At 40.9% G+C, this 18,552-nt stretch overlaps 1 protein-coding gene across 5 annotated transcripts in view; it reads left to right on the top strand.

The window, feature by feature from the left end:
- Window positions 1–18,552, top strand: part of PHACTR1 (phosphatase and actin regulator 1) — a 545,765-nt gene that overhangs the window by 244,728 nt on the left and 282,485 nt on the right. The window contains exon 1 of one of the 5 annotated variants that reach the window (XM_014549555.1): window positions 13,504–13,652. The exons of 3 other annotated variants lie outside the window; for them this stretch is intronic. In XM_014549555.1, coding sequence (XP_014405041.1) covers window positions 13,628–13,652 — 25 coding nt within the window. In that variant the 5' untranslated portion in view covers window positions 13,504–13,627. Of the gene's footprint in view, window positions 1–13,503; window positions 13,653–13,812; window positions 13,923–18,552 lie in introns of those variants that run through there. One more of the 5 variants, XM_014549557.1, reaches the window with a different exon arrangement.

Genomic DNA, 18,552 nt, shown 5'->3' with positions numbered 1-18,552 from the left:
AAAGTTGATCTGCTCTTAAAAAAGTATTATGGATCTAAGATAAGATGTTCTATGAGGCATTTTTAGGGGTTCATAGATGTGCAAGACACATTCTACATTCTCGAAAATTTTAGAAATAAGCTGTCTGATAAAATTAAAAGGTACATGTCTTTCCTGCTTTTCTGTGACCATGACAGGGTCTTTGCTTTTATGATGAAAGGTGGATTCAGTCAAATAATGTTTAATTATTTGGTGGTTGAATTGACACCTGTTAGTGTGTGATGATTTATAGGGATTATAAAACATTTGGGAGTTCATAAGATCTGAAGAGCACATATGCAGTTCTTTTCTATTTGAGATTATATTTAGGATTGAATTTATGATACTGTAAATCTGTAGACCTTGTTTGCATCTAGCCTTTGAATTTTCTTGCTTTTGTTGAAACAATAGAAAAATGTCTGATGAAATATGATTGTTCTCCATATTTAGATCCTAAGTCATTTTATGGATTATTAACTTTGCCAAACTGCATGTGGGATTAATTGGAAACAATTGCAATGTTCTCACTACATTGCACCACTTCCTTCTGTTAATTAAGAGGCATTACCCTCTATTCTACAGATGACAAAAAGGATGGCTTTTTTTTATTACCAGAGGGCAGCCAAAGGAAAAAAGGCAGGAATTACAGTGTATTGAGAATTAAGGCAACAATAGAAGAATCTCAGTATGGTGGCTACTGGGAAAGATGTTGATTCAAAGTTCTGGGCTTGTAGGTACACTCAATTCTAAGTGTCTAGTTCCATCTGGCCAATTACAGTTTTACTTCTCTATTTGCTAGATGACAAAAGCAAGCCACCCAAGAATGGAAAATATGTTAAAGAGGATTAGACAACAACGGAGTTAATTAAGAAAATCATCTAACCATTTGCAATTATATATCTATGTTTAATTAAAAAACAAATTAGAAATAAAGTTAGTAAAACAACATCCATATACATTTTTAGCAATAAACCTTTTTTTAAAACAACTCCCTTATTTTGACTTTATTAAAAGTGTTAGGGATGGTATGTGTACGTTGGGGGGCGGGGTGTACCTCTCTGTGCTTTAACATATCCTATCTGTCTCCCTAAAATAATAATGTGATCAAATTACTAAAGGAATAGCAGTTCAACATGCATTTATTAAACATCCACTTTGTAAGCCCGATAGAGTAGGGGGGCAGGGGAAGATTCTGAGAGGGGATGCAAGGTTGACCTTTGGGTTGAGGTATTGCCTAGTTGCTCAGTCATCCCCACGCTCACTTGTGTTTCAGGACTTTCACACAAGAAATTGATCTTGCCTACATCACCTTTTCCTTTTCTTCCCCTAACTCCTATCTGGCTAATTCTCACCTCTCCTTCAGGTCCTCATGCAAAGCCCCTTCCTCCAGGAAGCCCTCCCTAAACATTCCCCCAAACTAAGTCCCATTACCATGCACTGACTTCCCCTTATGATAGCTCTTACCACACTTCAGGAAAAACTGTAAGCATTATGACTATGTCCATCTTGTTTTCTATTTTTCCCCCAGTACATTCTCCAATGCCTGGCGTGGTGTTAAATAAATACTTGCCAATTAAATGAGTAATGGACATATAAAGAATACATGAATAAAAAGGATTTGAATAGTTCAGTATTTCCAAAAATATAGTTAATAAACTCTAGTATTTAAGTGTTTTCAGAAAAAAAATTCAGTGTTTAGGAAATATTGGATTAAACAAAGCTAACCCGGTTTATGTGTTGCAGGACTTCTTAGAACATTTGAAATGCTAATGTGCATGTAACCTCCAAGGGGAGAGAGGACAGTATTACCCAGAACTGTTTATCAGAGCTCCTTTTCTTCAGTAGAGCATTTCCTAAGGTCAGAATTCTGAGGAGCATATAGTGGGAAATGTTACAAGAGATAGAAAATAAGTGCATTGTCTGATAAGAAGATAGGTAGGGGAAGATGAAAAATGTATGGAATACCAAGAAGTATGTTGTGACAGAGAGTTAGGCATCGGGGAAGGATGCAGTGAGAGAAAAGATGGGGATACAGAGCAAATCAGGAAGAACCTTGAATCTCTTGTTAAACAACTTGAACTTTATGCTCTAGGACAGTCGTATCAATCTTTGAGGAGTGTCACATACTAGCCTGGTCTTAAAAAAATAATTCTGGTCAGTGTGGAAAACAAAGATCAGAGAGACAAGCAATTTGCCAATGGAGACCAGTTGGTTATTATGATAGTTCTAGTGAGAGAGGCTAAGAATGTGAATTAGAGAAATTGCAATTGATATAGAAGCAAAGGCTCCTGAGTAGTAGATTAAAAGATCAGATGTGGGATCATAAGGTGATAAATAAGACCAGGAGACGATTTAAGAAGCAGATAAATGGTGAGAAGAAAAATAGATAAGTAGTGTTTGCTTGTTGGTTTGTTTAAAAGTAGCTGAGAGTAAGTGGTGTTGCAGAAGGCAAGAGAAGAATTACAATGTGTGTCCAATAAGATAGAGGGTTCAGAGGTCTAGAAAGGCCTTATGAACAGTGCAGTAAGACCGGTGGATCTTTATGACAGTCCCCTAGGTCATTAATACAATTTTGTAATAATTCCAACTTTTAAATATAAAAAAATTTGTTCATAAGTTACCAAATGGCCAGGTAAGCTTTTATGGACTGGATGCTAACTATGGCTCTTTCTGCTATACTATTTAGATAAGACATTTTGCATAACCTAGCACTTCACTGTGGCTTCCCAAGTATCACCTATAGAAAGATAGTCATTCTTTTTTGTGTGTGATGACACTAGTTGTCTTGTGATTTGCATATCAGTCAATGCTTACTACATTGCTTTCTGCAGAAGGAGGATAAAAAAAGACATGGAAAAGCAATAGTTTAAATTTTTGAATGAGTGATGGATTGAATTAATGACTTTGGGGGGAAACAAAAGTAGTGAGACTTAAAATATAATTATAATAATTAGAAAAATTCCTTAAAAGAACAAATGTGGGATCCAGACATCCCTGAGTCTAGTGGCATCATGTTAGATGACATCTGGGGAAAGAAACATACACACTGCCGGGTGCTGTGGTGAGCACTCTCCGTACATTAATTCATTCAATTCTCACAATAACCCTAAGTAAGAAACGGGACTCAAAAGATGTAAGCAATTCAAAGATGTAGGAAGTGACAGTCAGATTCAAACCCAGGGTTATCTGATGGTGGCAAATCCAGTTACTTTCCAGTCTGAAAATTTGCAAGGACAGAAATCCCATCTACTTGTATGTCCAGCCCAGCACATGGTAAACTGTTAATAACTATTTGTTGAATGACCAAATGAAAATATGAATGAATACATGGATGAACAATTAAACTGTAGTGCTATTTAAGTATAAAGTTATACTTTATCTTTTTGAACCGTAATTTTCTCTTCTGTTGGCTCAGTGTAGGTATCCAAAGGCTGAGCTGAATGGCCCAACAGACCTAGGGATAGATAGTTCTACATCTTTGGTTAAAACAGATTTTCTGCTCCAGAATATTTGTCTATTAATAGGTAATGATGACTGAGACAGTTGAGAATATTGAGGGTAAAGTGATGGTTGATTGTGGGTAAGCTGTACAAAGCAGCTAAGATTGATTGGATTGTTTAAAACAATTCCTCATGATTGTGATATTAGCATAAAGGCTGAGAGATGCAGTCATATAGACAGACTTGGGTTGAAGGGAATGTCTACAAGGAAGAAAGTGTGATTAATGAAAGAACGGGGTCTATTCCAACCAGCTGTAAGGCCTTAGGAGCAAAACCCATAATAATGACTATGGAATAAAGTTGTTGTTGGTGGTGGTGTCGGCTTTGGTAGTATTGGTGGGGATGAGGATGATCGTGAACAACATTTAAGATGTGTGCCTACTCTGTGGGTGGTTTTTAGTGTGTGGGTTTTTGTTGTTGGTATGATGTGAGAGAGACACATTGATTGGTTGCCTCCCACATGGGCCCTAACCAGAGCCAGGAGACAAACCTGCAACCATGCCCTTGACCAGGAATTGAACCCGAGACCCTTCGGTGCATGCACTGATTCTCTAACCATTTAGCAACACTGGCCCGGACTACTCTGTGCATTTTGATGCTGGTCTTAACCTTAACTACCTCATTTATCCTGACAATAATTCTTTGACCAAGGCATTATTGTTATCACCTTTTTAGACTTGTGGACTTCTCAAAGGCCACACAGCTAAAGTAATGGAGTGGATTTAAACCCTAGTTCTCCCTGATAAAAGGACCTAAGCTTTGAACCCTATATTCTCGTACTCTATGAAAGTACAATGGAGATCATATTTCTCTTCCAGTTAACTTTTGTTGTGTGTTCATTATCTATTTCATTAACATGGTTCAGGAATTCAGGAAGCACTCAGCTGGATAATTCTGGTTCCAGTTGTCTCTCATGAGATTGCAGTCACACCATGACTGTGGGGGGCAAGTAGGGCTGGAGAACCTGGGAACTCTATGCTAGGTTGAGCTTCCTCATAGCATGGCAGCCTCGGTGATGTCCGCTGCTTACCTGCAAGCTGAAAACTTCAAGAGCAAGTGTTCCAACTAATAAGGTATCAGCTGATGTTGTCTTTTATGACTTAGCCTCTGTGGTCCCACCGAATTACGACAATCTTGTTCCAAGCCCAACCAGACTCAGAGAGAGAGAAATTATGCCACCACTCAATAGTGGGAGCGGCAAGGTTCTAGAAGAGCAGGTGAGGTGGGAGATACAGTTGTATCCATCTTTGGAAACTATAGTCTGTAGCATGGAGGTTCGGGGACAGAGGAGGTGGGAAGGAAGACACACACACGTGTGGCATTTACCATTTGCTGGAGGGCTCCTATCACTTCCACCACAGAACTTTATAGGAAGGATTGTGTGATTTCTTTCCATTTTAGACAAGAGAAAACCTACCTGGCCAAGGCCTTTCTGTACACCAGGCCCAGGACAGATGCTTTACAAATGTCACAGACTCTCCTTCCTGCCTCCAGTGTATTATCGTCAGCATTTCACACAGAAACAAAGGGGAGATAACCTGGCCCCGGTGAGAAGGTGGCAGAACTAGAATTCAATCCCAGGTCTCCCTCCACCTCGCACATTCGACTTTATAGAAGGGTGGCTGTGTCTCATCTTCCCTTTTGTGTCTTTCTTGGACTTTGGTTCTGTTTGGATACAGATCATCACATAAATTCCACGTGGTGCTTTAGAGAGAATTAAAGGAAGCAACTAAACTGCCTACCCTCTGGGAAACTGATTTTTTCTATTGTTCTCCCAAAGTAAAGCTATCACATAGACAGTATGCTAAGCTGGCCAAAAATGCAATTTGAAAAATTGCCTTTGCGATTGGCGGTGACATTGACTGGCAGGGAGTGACAGTATGCTAAGCTGGCCAAAAATGCAATTTGAAAAATTGCCTTTGCGATTGGCGGTGACATTGACTTGGCAGGGAGTGAGGTCTGAGATGCTCTGGTATAGATTATGCCGGAGGCCTCAGATCTCTCCCCTCTCAGACTCTGCCTTCCTTCTGGGACGCTCTGTGTGAAGCAGACCCCTGTGTTCTGATCAACCATCCTTTGACCTCATACCTCTCTTGTTTGGGGCATTGCAGGCCTTCCAACAGAAACAGGCTGGTTTAAGTTTAGCAACCTGGTGAGCTTAATATGGCTTTGGCAAGAAAACCTCAATACAAAAGAGCCTCAGTTAGTCGGCCAAGAATAGCAAGGGACAAAATAAACTCATTTTTAAAATAATACATGGGAAGGAAGAAAAAAAAAAGAGAAGAAGGAGGCAAGAAGAAAGATCATAAAGAAGGAAGGGGTGAAAGAAGGAAAGGAGAAAAAAGAAAGGAAGGGGGACAAAGGTTGTGGAAGTCAAACAGTTCATCATCTTAATATGTATCCATAGCAACTTGAGTAGAAAGAAGGTGGTGTGAGATAGGAGATGAACTCACAGGCACCACCGACCTCTCTTAGCTCCCTCATCCTATCTCTCTTTACTGTTACCATGTGATACCCAATAATACTTAATACTAAGAATAAGCATTTTTCATTAATTGACATAGACATTAGCCAATCATTCTGCCAAGCACTTTATAGACATGATCTTGTGTAAAGCCCACAATATTCTCATCCCCTTTTTTCAGAGAAGGAACCCGAGGCTCACAGGGGTAAGTAAGCCCCTTGCCCAGCGGAGACAGCCCTGCTCTGTGTCATGTATAATAAATCCAGCAGGGGGTGGCCAAGGGCTGATCCCCAGGACATAGAGAGCTCTTCCCAAGTTTTCCCAAGACCCTGCTCTTCCCCTGGTCCTAAACCGGGACTCCTGGCACGCCCTCCCTCCAAGCCTGAGGCTGTCCCAAGCTCCAGTTTCCAGAAATCGCATCAGTAATCGTTCTAAAGCTATCATAGGGTTTATGTGGGGGGAACTATGTATTTATTATGTGGTGCATTAAGTTCTTTATTTCATTTAAACAAATATTTATTAATCCCTTAGTACATACATTGCTATGAGTTTAGTGGTGTTGTGGAAACAAAATAGAAAAAAAATTAATAAACTTAAGCAACTGACAATCTAGTGGGAAAATACTTGTACCTGGTACCAAAAGCTACTGAGACAATCCCTGGGCACCCAGGAGCAAGCCATTCTCTGGTCACACCACTTTAAAAAAACAAAACAAAACTTTATTTGTTAGAGTAGGTTGTAGTTCACAGCAAAACTGATCAGAAAGTACAGAGTCCCTATATACCCCCTGCTCTCCTCCTCCTTCCCCCGAAGCCTCCACCACTATCAGCATCTGCCACCAGAATACTACACTGGTTACAATCGAAGAATCTACATTGACACATTGCTACAATGACTACATTGACACATCATTATCACCCAAAGTCCATCACTTTCATAAGATTCATTCTTGTGTTGTACATTCTTTAAGTTTGCACAAATGTATAATGACATGTACCCACCATTATGGTAGCATGTGGAGTAGTTGCCCTGCCTAACAATGCCTCCACCACTATCAGCATCTGCCACCAGAATACTACACTGGTTACAATCGAAGAATCTACATTGACACATTGCTACAATGACTACATTGACACATCATTATCACCCAAAGTCCATCACTTTCATAAGATTCATTCTTGTGTTGTACATTCTTTAAGTTTGCACAAATGTATAATGACATGTACCCACCATTATGGTAGCATGCGGAGTAGTTGCACTGCCTAACAATCCTCTATACTTCACTATACATCCCTCCTTCCCTCCATTCCTTGGCACCACTGTGTTTTGTTTTGTGTGTGTGTGTGCATGTGTGTGTGTGTGTGTGTTTTACTGTCACCATAATTTTGTCTTTTAGTTGGAATTGTACAGTATGGAACATTTTCAGATCAGCTTCTTTCACTTAGCAATAGACATTTAAGGCTCCTCTACATCTTTTCATGACTTCATTTCTTCTGGCACTGAACAATAGCCCATTGTATGGATGTACCACAGTTTATTTATCCATGTGCAGATTTCCATGCAGACATTAAGTTTTCAGTTATTTTGGGTAAATACCAAGGAGTGTAACTGCAGGCTCCTATGGCAAAAGTAATTTCAGTTTTGTAAGAAATCACCAAGCTGCTCCTAAAGTGGCTGTACCACTTCGCAGTCCCACCAGCAATGAATGAGAGTTCCTATGGCTCCACCTCCTCGCCATCATTTGGTGTTAATCACTCTACTTTTTAATGCACTGCTAAACTGAATTATGTGGAAATGACTAGAGAGCCAAAAATGACTGAGCAGCAAAACTCAGTGTCACATCCTGCGATGTTCATGTGGCAGGGTTTCTCCCCCTTACTCAAAGTCATTATACTCTTACTCTGTACAAAATACTATTACATTTTCTGTTTTCTCAGGCCACTAAGAATTAAATGTGTTAAAGAGATAAAGTCACTAAAAATATAAAACAAAAGACACATGCATTAGTCCATCAACAAATAAATCAACAAACAAGTATGACATCCTGCACTCTTCGGAGGCATAACTGCACATCAGCTTGTCATAATAGGCATTATAAGAATGACTTCAGCCTGACTGACAGGGCTCAGTGGATGAACAACGACCTATGAACCAGGAGGTCACAGTTCAATTCCCGGTCAGGCACATGCTCCATGCTCAGATTGTGGGCTCGATCCCCATTGAGGGGCATGCTGGAGGCAACTAATTAATGATTCTCTCTCATCATTGATGTTTCTATCTCTTTCTCCCCTCCTCTCTGATATCAATAAAAATATTTTTTTTAAAAAAAGAATCACTTTAAGACCTATGAACCAGGAGGTCACAGTTCAATTCCCGGTCAGGCACATGCTCCATGCTCAGATTGTGGGCTCGATCCCCATTGAGGGGCATGCTGGAGGCAACTAATTAATGATTCTCTCTCATCATTGATGTTTCTATCTCTTTCTCCCCTCCTCTCTGAAATCAATAAAAATATTTTTTTTTAAAAAAGAATCACTTTAGAACACTTGTTGCAAGAAGGAAATGGTACTGGAAATAACTAGGGGGATATTTTGTCAAGTATATGATTATCTAACCACTATGCTGTATTCCTGAAAATAGTACAAAATAATATTGAATGTAAACTGTAATTGAAAAATAAAATTTAAATTAAAAAAAGAAAGAAAGAAATGGTATTAAAGATGCCACAGCTATTAAAAACTAAGAAAATTAAGTCCCTAACTTGCAGATTTGTTGTTGGAATTCTGTGAAATGTATGTAAAATGTTTAGCACAGTATCTGGTACATAGTAGTGCTAATAACTATTGGTTGCTATGCAATGATGGGGATGGGGATGATGGTAATGATGTTCCAAGTGGTTAAACAATTGGAAGAAGGAGAAATGGAAAGGGAAAGGTATTGGAATTCCTCAAGCATTTATTAAGATCCTACTCAAATTCAAGGAAAAGGGTATGAGGTTCCTGTTTTTAAGGAAGTTCTTGTCTCACATCTATATATATAAAAGCCTAAGCGACTATTCGACCGTTTGACTGGTAGCTATGACTTGCACTGACCACCAGCAGACGTTCAATACACAGGCATGGAAAGATAGAACAGACTGATGAATCTCAGAGGGAAGGGGGGAGGGCGGGAAGAGATTAACCAAGATCTTATATGCATACTAGAGGCCCAGTGCACGGATTCATGCACTGGTGGGGTCCCTTGGCCTGGCCTGCGGGGGTCAGGCCAAAACCAGCAGTCTGACATCCCCTGAGGGGTCCCGGATTATGAGATGGTGCAGGCCAGACCAAGGGACCCCACCAGTGCATGAATCCGTGCACCAGGCCTCTAGTATCATATAATTATAATAGAAAGTGATATATATTATAACACATTTTATAACAAATTTACAAAAGTTGTGTGAAAACATAGATGAGAAGACTATTCATTTTGACAGCAAGACCAGGAAAAGTTACAGTAAATGTTTGGGCTAGGCTGGAAGGATTTTTCTGTTTGGTGAGGGGTAGGCATTTTAAGAGAGAACATTCCAGGCAAAGGAAGAAGACTTTAAACAAAGGTATGAAATCATGGAAATCATGGCACAGTCAAGTATGAAGACCAAGGTAAAATAAAAAATGAACAGCCAGGTGATGGGCAGAAAGTTTCCCAGAGGCCAGCTGAAGGTTGCCTGTGAATCACATCAGAATATGCCTGTGGATCACAGCAAAGAGTTTTATTTGAAAGGCAGTACATTGCTATTAAAAGCTTTAAGCTGAGGAGCTACATGATTGAATGTCTACTTTTAGGGCATGCTCCCAATGAAGGCAGGATAGAGAATGAACTTGAATGGGTAGACAGTGGAGACAGAGAGATCTGGCAGGGGTTCTTGGGACCATCTGGGTTGTAGCAGAGGCCCTGGGACTTGAGAAAAGGTGGCAGGTAGTCTTGATAAGACTTAGTGGTCTACTCAGTGGGATGCAAGGAGAGTGCAGAGAGTGTGTGGAAATTATAATCAAGCATGACTCTGAGGTCCCCAACTTGGGCAATTGGGGCAACCCAAGGAAGGAACTTGCTATAAACCAGAGATTTATTTTTAATCTTCACGGATTCTCTGGTGGCATGAAAGGAGCTGCATCCTTAATACCATTTAAATTCTAAATGTATTTTCTTGCTCCATTCAATAAAACACTGCTTGAATTGTGTTCAAGGCTAGAATCAAATGAATGCAACTTATTGTTCTAAAATTTCCAAGTAGACAGTCAAATATACTCAAAGAATAATTTCCAAACCAAAAATGATCAAATATAGTGAGGGGCAGGGCCATCTACTGTGGTGGTTACTAGCCACATATGGCTATTGAGCACATGAAATGTAGCTACTCCTAATTGAGATGTGATGAAGGTTTAGGCTTTAGAGATGTAGAATAAAGAAAATAATACAACGTACTTTGTTAAAATTTTTTGTATTGATTATATATTAAAATATTTTGGATAGATTTCAATAAGTAAAATATACTACCAAAATTAATTTCACCAGTCTTTTATTTAATGCAGTTATTAGGAAATGTAAAATTATATGTATGGCTCACATTATATTCTATTGGACAGTGCTGATCTAGGAAATTCAAGCTTTGCAATGTCAATATTTGATGACTTTATATAGGCCAAGGTTATATTTTATATTATTGCTTATCTTTCTATTACTGGGGAAGGTCTCAGCACCTGATGTTTTTGAATATCTTCCTATGTATTTTTATCTCATAAAAAACTAGTTGCCATAGCAACTGCCACAACACATTGTATTTACTACACCTGGAGGGAGAGATAGAAACAGTCATCAATCTGTCATTTAAGTGTACACATTTATAATTTTTTCATGTGTATCTGGGTCTTCCTTTGGAAAGCAGAGCACTGAGCACAGGAGACCTGACTTCTAATTTCTGCCTGTGTCACTGGCTTCCTTGGTTCTGTATAAAGAGAACAGAAACCATCTCATATCCCTTCAGGGGAATATTTGGATATTCCAAACATTAAAAGTATTTTGAAAGGTATTCTTAGGGCACCTTATCAGTCTAATGTCACACAGTTAATGTAGTAATGGCATCTAATATTCCTTACAATGCTGGAGACAGGCAGGAAGGACCAGGAGGTTTCCTTTGATTGATATGGGCATGGGCCAGGGGTGCGGGTGGGGAGGAGATTGGGTGGATGCAAAAGAGAGAAAAGAGGCCAGACTGGGATAAAGCAAAGAAGTTTGATGAGTATTAGCATTTGTTCCCACAAACTTTAACAGTCCTTTCAAGTACCATGTTTTTCCATGTATAAGACTCCCCCATGTATAAGACTCCCCCTATTTTTCCAAACCCAAATTAAGAAATCAATGTTTTAAACATTTTGCTGGTTTTCCTCATTAGGCCTTCTTCTTTTCTGGCATCTTAAGGAGTTGTTCTTCCTGTTTTCTCCACTGTCTGATCATACACTCAGTGGGAGGAGGTCCAAATTGTCTCTCTGCAGCTCTATTTCCATGCTCTTTTGCATAACTGATTACATTCAGTTTGAATTTTGCAGAGTAAGACAATCAATTACCAGTATTTATCTTTTTATCTTTTGACATCTTTATGGGCTCAGAATATTCAGGTCCCAGTTGCATCTGCGCACCCTCCACCTCCACCTCCAATATCAACAGTAGCTGAGGTCAGTAACAATAAGGACTGTAATTGTAGGAAGCCTGTTTGACAAGGTATGGGCAGCTACGCACCCCAGCAGCTCCCTCCTCGTCTAACTTCCCTGTAGAAGACACCCCTCGATTTTCAGTCTAATGATTTTAGAAAAAATAGTGTCTTATACACAGAAAAATACAGTGCTTCCCATATTCAGCCACAGGGCTCCACTGGCTGGGAGATTGAGAGCCCAGAGCCCCTCTACATATAGTTCATCCCAGCTCTGACATGGGAAAAGTGAACAGGTTGGAGTTTTTTTTATGTTGGTCATCCTGTTTCATGATGCTTTAAATGTTATGCTTATTTACACCATTTAAGTTTCTGCATGAGCCTGTCACCCATGGGTCAATTCTGTTTTAACATGCTTGCCCTTCAATATGCATCATTTGGACAGAGATGACTGAAAGGGAAATTGGGACAGAGTGAAATGATTCTTATTACCGTGAAGGTGGCTTTAAACTACTCACATGGATTGGCCTTAGGGATTTCAATGTGGTTGAAAGCAGAGGCTGGGGGCTCAGCCTCTAAGACAGCGGTTCTCAACCTGTGGGTCGCGACCCCTTTGGCGGTCAAACGACCCTTTCACAGGGGTCGCCTAAGACCATCCTGCATATCAGATATTTACATTATGATTCATAACAGTAGCAACATTACAGTTATAAAGTAGCAACAAAAATAATTTTATGGTTGGCTCACAACATGAGGAACTGTATTTAATGGGCCAGAAGGTTGAGAACCACTGCAGGTGTTTGCATAGCAGGTATGCAGTTTTCAGTTGGACATTATGCTTGTTTGAAGTAGTTGGAGAGGGTTTATGAGGACCAAGGTCAGAGCTAAAGACCCCTCCACCCAAGCTACCCCTTTGGTATTTCATGGAACATGGATGTGTGGCAAAAGTAATAAACCGTCTGTGTGTTAGATTTTGTTATGCATGTGTCATAAATCTATGTGAGGCTTTCCCACTGATGCTGCACCCTAGCATCTGAAAATTCATTCAGTGGTTTATCTAACCTATGGGCAGCCGCCCTAAAAGAAAATCAAGAAACTGCTAGTTACACCTTGAGATGTTACATCTTGAGAAATCCCTAACTCAGCAGTGGCATTTAGGAGGTCCTTGACCCAAAAGGAATCAAACCAAAGGGAAATAAAAATATGAGGCAAAAATATAGCACTTCCTGTCTAGTTTCAAGAAAGGTTAATGGTCATGGTTTGTTTTTTAGTGTCTCCCTCCACTCCGTGGGGAGGGGGAGCTTGGTGGGGAAGAGAGAAAGGGAGTGTGGCTTTCTGATCAGAACTCAAATAGCACAGTTTGAATTATATAATGGAGCTGCTGAGAGTCAGGTGACAGGCTCACTGAGTAATTCCCTGCAGAAGGAGACAAACTGCATGTTAAAAAGCTCAACAAATACTCAAAAAAAAAAAGGGAAGAAGAAAGAAAGGAAGGAAGGAAACAATGAAGGAAGGAAAGAAGGAAGGAAGAAAGGGCAGCCCAGGCCTTGAGTTAGGGACTTCCAAGCTGCCGTTTCCTGTGAATTCTCTCCAGGCAGAAACAGCTGGGCGGGTGGGCTGAGTCTGAGACTTGCAGAGGCTGCAGAGGGCCAAGTGCAGGTCGGGGGTCTGGTTTGGATCATAGACTTACTTTCTCTTTCATTTCGAAAATGTTCCCTGCTTCTGACACTGGTTGCCGCCAATGTCAAATAAAACGTATGACTCCTTGGAGACTCCAACCAGGTTTTTAAGAACCGAGGTTTTGTGAAGGCAAACAGCGATCCCTGTTCCACAGGCTGGGTGCAGGGAGCGCCAGCGAGCGTCTGCCAACTTGTTCTGGGATCTGAATGAGCCTGGAGAAACCATCTGTGGTGGGGGTTTCAGGTTAGGAAAGGGATCAGATGGACCCTTCCTGCCTACATGGGTGGCCACCCAGTCATCCATGGTGAGTGTTGACCCCCTCCCCGGCCCCATTTCATCCCAGGTAGGAGCTGGCAGCAGTCAGGGAATTGGTAAGGTCGGCCCGGGGGCCCTGAAGGGAGGCGAAAGGGCTGCCTGGCACCGAAAGGCTGGATGGGCGTGTGTAGCATGTGTATTCAGAGCCCACACTTGAGGAGACTGTTGCTCAGCCTAAGAAAGCACAGTTATCAGAGAGCCGGGAAACAGCCAGGAGGAGGCTCCGTGTGAGAGCAAAGAGCGTTGGGAAATCTGTCAGGTAGGCATTTGAGTTTTAAATAATTGATTGCCTTTTGTGTGTTTGTTGGTTGGATTTTGTATTGGTTTTGTTCGTTTTAGGGAATTTTTCCTTTTTGGAGTTGCCAGTATTAGTTGATTTGTTTTTGCAGTCCTCGGATAGGCTCCTGGGCTGTGCTGGAGCTCAGGGGCTGTGCAGATGCCTGGAAGTCAGAGGAGCTGGATGAGGAACTGGCGATGTTTTTCAGACCTAGGAGATTCACTTGCAAATCTCACCGTGATGGAGTCTTGCTGGGAGCCCTGGACGCCTGCTGAGGCAGGCAGCTTAGGAACCTTGGGGGAGTTTCTGACTTAAAGAGACAGCAAAGGGAAAATGGAATCAGCAATTGATATTTTGGGGGAAGTGGGTCTGGGGAGAAGTTGTTGAGGATTAAATAAATAAGATAACTGGGAAAATAAAAGGATTAGATAAAGGAATGGGTTTGGTGGGACCCCCATCTGGGGCTGTGGCATTTTGAAACAAAATTTGGCATGGAAATAAAATCCACATGGGGGCTGATAACAGCTCACTGGGCGTGAAGAAGCAATGCTACAATGGATCTTTTTTCCACGGACTCCTAGACAACCTGAGAAATAGGCAAGGCTTTCCTTCGCAGGAGTTTATTTCTAGTTGTTGTTCTTTTTTGGCCACATGAGGTGCTCTAAACAAAATACTATGGTGGTGTTAGAAACAGGCCTAGAAAGAGACTCAAGTGTTTGCTGCCCTCACTCCTTCCTCACCTACCTCCCAGACTGGAGCAAATTATATGAGTTCAGTGCATCTAATATAAACAACTCTGTAGAATGGTACAATTATCGCTGCAAGAGAATATTTGGAAATTAGAATAAAATTGAACTTGAATCAGAGGTTCTTAAATCTTTGAGATTATGGACCACATTTGGGAATTGAAAAGTGTCTCCACTGCAGCCTCATCACCTCCATCTCTTCTGATGCTCGAAAAACAAAACTAAAAAATAACCACAAAGCCAAAAGGCATAGCATGAGCTTTCTAATTAAAGCCCCTTTTGCAATGGCAGCCCCTTAAGAAAGCACTGCTTCAGTAGTTCATATCAGCACAGTGAGTTCCTTTTCTCCAGATTTCCATCAGTTGAAAATTGCTGGAAACCTGCATTTTTGCACTCGAGTAATGTAATGAGGTCTGGGCTTCATAAGAATGACCAGCATACACTCCACAACCCGTCAGTGCCTCCTAAGTCACAGAGGATAACAGATGCTCTACATCGCTTGGAGTGCATTGCTTTGCACTCTCATTCTCTGAAATTTGTAATCTGCCTAAGTCATGGTGCCTACATCATCCTCCCCAAGAACTGGGACTTGGGTCTTACAAAGGATGTTTGTGTTACTTTTCAGTCTGAGGGACAGTCAGAAACACAGAACTGTCCATTTCTGGGACAGTTCAATGGTTTATGGGACAACTGGTCAGAAGATGTGAAATAGGACAACTTTTGAAAATCCAGTCCTCAGAGTAATATAAATACTTTGGTGAAAAGCATACACTTTTTGTGTTCAGACCGACTTGAGTTTGCATTTCTATTCTGCCACCTATTCAGTGAGTGACACTGGGGGCAAGTTTCCTGACCTTTCTAAGGCTCCATTTCTTTATCTATAGAATTGGATAGTAACAGTACAAACCTCATACATTGTATGGGAAATAAATGAAACAATTCATTAATAGAACAGCACATAGTACAGTGTCTACCATAATCGGCACCTAGTAAACGTACCTGCTATTATTAGTATTATTTATGGGACCTAGTTACCACAAAATACTTGAAAAACCAGAAGGTGAAGAATAGGTTGTGCAAATTCAGATCAACATTCCTGATCTTCAGAATGTTCAGAAATTAAGTCATGAGCATGTCTATTCTGCTTTATGAGGAGGCATCATTGTCCCTAGGTTTTGGACAGAAGCATTCATTGAACTGGTTTAAGCCACACAGACATCAGTGGCGGCAGCAGGTGGGCAATATGTGTCTGCAGACTCTCTGCCCCTAATGCCTTGGTCATGCTGCTCCTGATGACCCGCTGGGGGACACACCAAGGTTGGCCCAGCAGAGGCAGAGTAGCCCTTGTCTCCGAAGAGCCTCAAACACTTTCCCATGGAAGTAGTTCTGGTTTGGCAGGCTTGGTTTGTCCTACTTCAGCCCTGCTATGCGTTGTGGCTCTGAATCTGCTGGACTCAGGCTACAGATGTGCATCTGCCAGCTCAAGCGGATGTGCGAGCGTGATCATGGCTACCCAGTTATAAGCTTCCGCTAGGACAGCACAGAACCTGCTACCCTTGTCTAGCCCCCTGAGGACTGAGTTCTTGTTTTCTCCTTGTAGTCTCCTAACATGGGGATGTCACGCCTCCCATAGAGCAAACTGCCAACCATAGACAGTAAGTCCTCACTTGACATTATTCATAGATTCTGTGACTGTAAGCAAAACAACGTATAACAAAGCCAATTTTAAGATAGGCTAGTTGGTATAAATAAGAGTTAAGTTCCTACCATCAAAGTTATAATGAAACAATGTTATTCTAAATGACAAATTTGAGGACCTGCTGTATTATAAAGTTGAAGACAGTCATATAATGAGCCTAAAGGGATAAAATGTCAACAGGCCTTTACTTTTACATTCCATGGGTATTCAGCCACCTGTAAAATGCAGAATCCACAGTTATAGGGGAGGGGTTAAGAGAAGGGGTTTCATGGAAGGTCTTCCAGGTAGAGCCTGGGCTTCTCAAGGAAATTACCTGAATCAAGAGTCCCCCCTGGGATTGGTCATCAAATGGCAAAGTGATGAATAGTGCAGTATATCTACTAAGTAATCCACCACAATGACAACACCAAACTCTAAAATTAAGAGAAACAGGGGGGAAAAAGCCCTTAGAATTATAGAGGGGGAAAAGATACATGGTTCAAAAATAAAGAAACAAATTTTTAAATGTAAAAACACCCTAAACTTGGAAATATGTATTGTGATGCTAAGGAGAAAGAAAAGGAGTGAAAGGGAGAAACAACAGAGACAGTGGGATTGAAAGTCTTGGTTACAAATGCAGTCCTATTCTCTGAGTGAATCATCAGTTGAATCTGTTTTCTCATTTATAAAATGATAAAAAATAATTATTGCCCTACTCCCAAGTTTGCTGATAGGAACAAAAACGTGTCAAAACTGAAAAGATGACTAGAACCTTAGGATAAAATGATAAAAAATAATTATTGCCCTACTCCCAAGGTTGCTGATAGGAACAAATGCGATGACGTGTCAAAACTGAAAAGATGACTAGAACCTTAGAGTATTCCCCTCAACAACTCAATCTCCACCTGGAACTATCACACAGGTATTAATAACTCTATAGGATTAAAGGAAATTGCCCCCCCCCAAAAAAAACACAAGATACAGTCTGTGTGTAACTAAGAAATGGGATTTTCTTCTTAATAATAGGGAAGAAAATCACTTTGGATAATCCATAATGAATAACCAATATCTATTGTATTAGTTTGCTGAGGCTTCCATAACAAAACATCATGAGTTGGGTGGCTTAAACAACAGAAATTTATTTTCTCACAGCTCTGGAGGCCATAAGTCTAAGATCACGATGTCTGCAGAGTTGGTTTCTCCTGTGGTCCCTTCCAGTGGCTTATAGGTGGCCATCTTCTCACATGGTCTTTTCTCTCTATGTGCACATCCTTGGTGTCTCTTCCAGTCCTATCGGGTTAGGACCCCACCCATATGACTTCATTTAACTTTGATAACCTCCTTCTAGGCTCTATCTCTAAATACAGTCATATTTTAAGATACTGGGGGTTAGGGCTTCAGCATAAGAATTTGGAGAACACACAATTCAGCCCATAACCTCTCATTAAGCCCGGCCAGTGTGGCCCAGTGGTTGAGAGCTGACCTATGTGAACCAGAAGGTCCCAGTTCCATTCCCAGTCAGGGAACATGCCCAGGTTACTGGCTTGATCCTCAGTGTGGGGCATGCAGGAGGCAGTTGGTCAATGATTGCCTCTCATTATTGATGTTTCTATCTCTCTCCCTCTGTCCCTTTCTCTCTGAAATCAATAAAAAGATTTTTTTTTTAAAAAAGGAAAACTCATTAAAAGGTATATTCTTGCTTTAGGAATTTATCAGGTCTGGAATGGAAAATGATATTGCCAGACTGGTATGGGGAGACACCATTAAACGTAGCCTGGTAGACCTGGTCCAAGATTCAAGAGAAGCTTGACTCCCTGGCATATTTCAACTAACAGAGATAGTGAGGACCTTGTTGTTGTTTTACTTTCACCGAGGTGTTCTGTTAAAGAACTAGCAGGTTGACCCTAGCAAGGTGGCATCTCTCTGGTGACAGCTGTTCTTGGTGACAGCTATTCTTGTTTGTAACTAGATGCTCCTTTGGGGTCAAAAGGATTATGGAATTTCATTGGCTAATTTCTCACTTACTTTGAATATTCTGTCTCATAAAGGAAGTGGAGAATTGATCCTATCTTCTGAGTTCATGCCATGTGTGGTGTGATCTTGCATCCTTTTCACCACTTCTTCAGACTGTCCCCAACTGTTTCTATTCTCATTCAGTGACATGGTTACCTGAAACACATACGCATTT

The sequence above is a fragment of the Myotis brandtii genome, unplaced genomic scaffold (genome assembly GCF_000412655.1).
Source record: "Myotis brandtii unplaced genomic scaffold, ASM41265v1 scaffold56, whole genome shotgun sequence".
NCBI lineage: Eukaryota > Metazoa > Chordata > Mammalia > Chiroptera > Vespertilionidae > Myotis > Myotis brandtii.
This window is presented reverse-complemented; position numbering and strand designations above follow the sequence as displayed.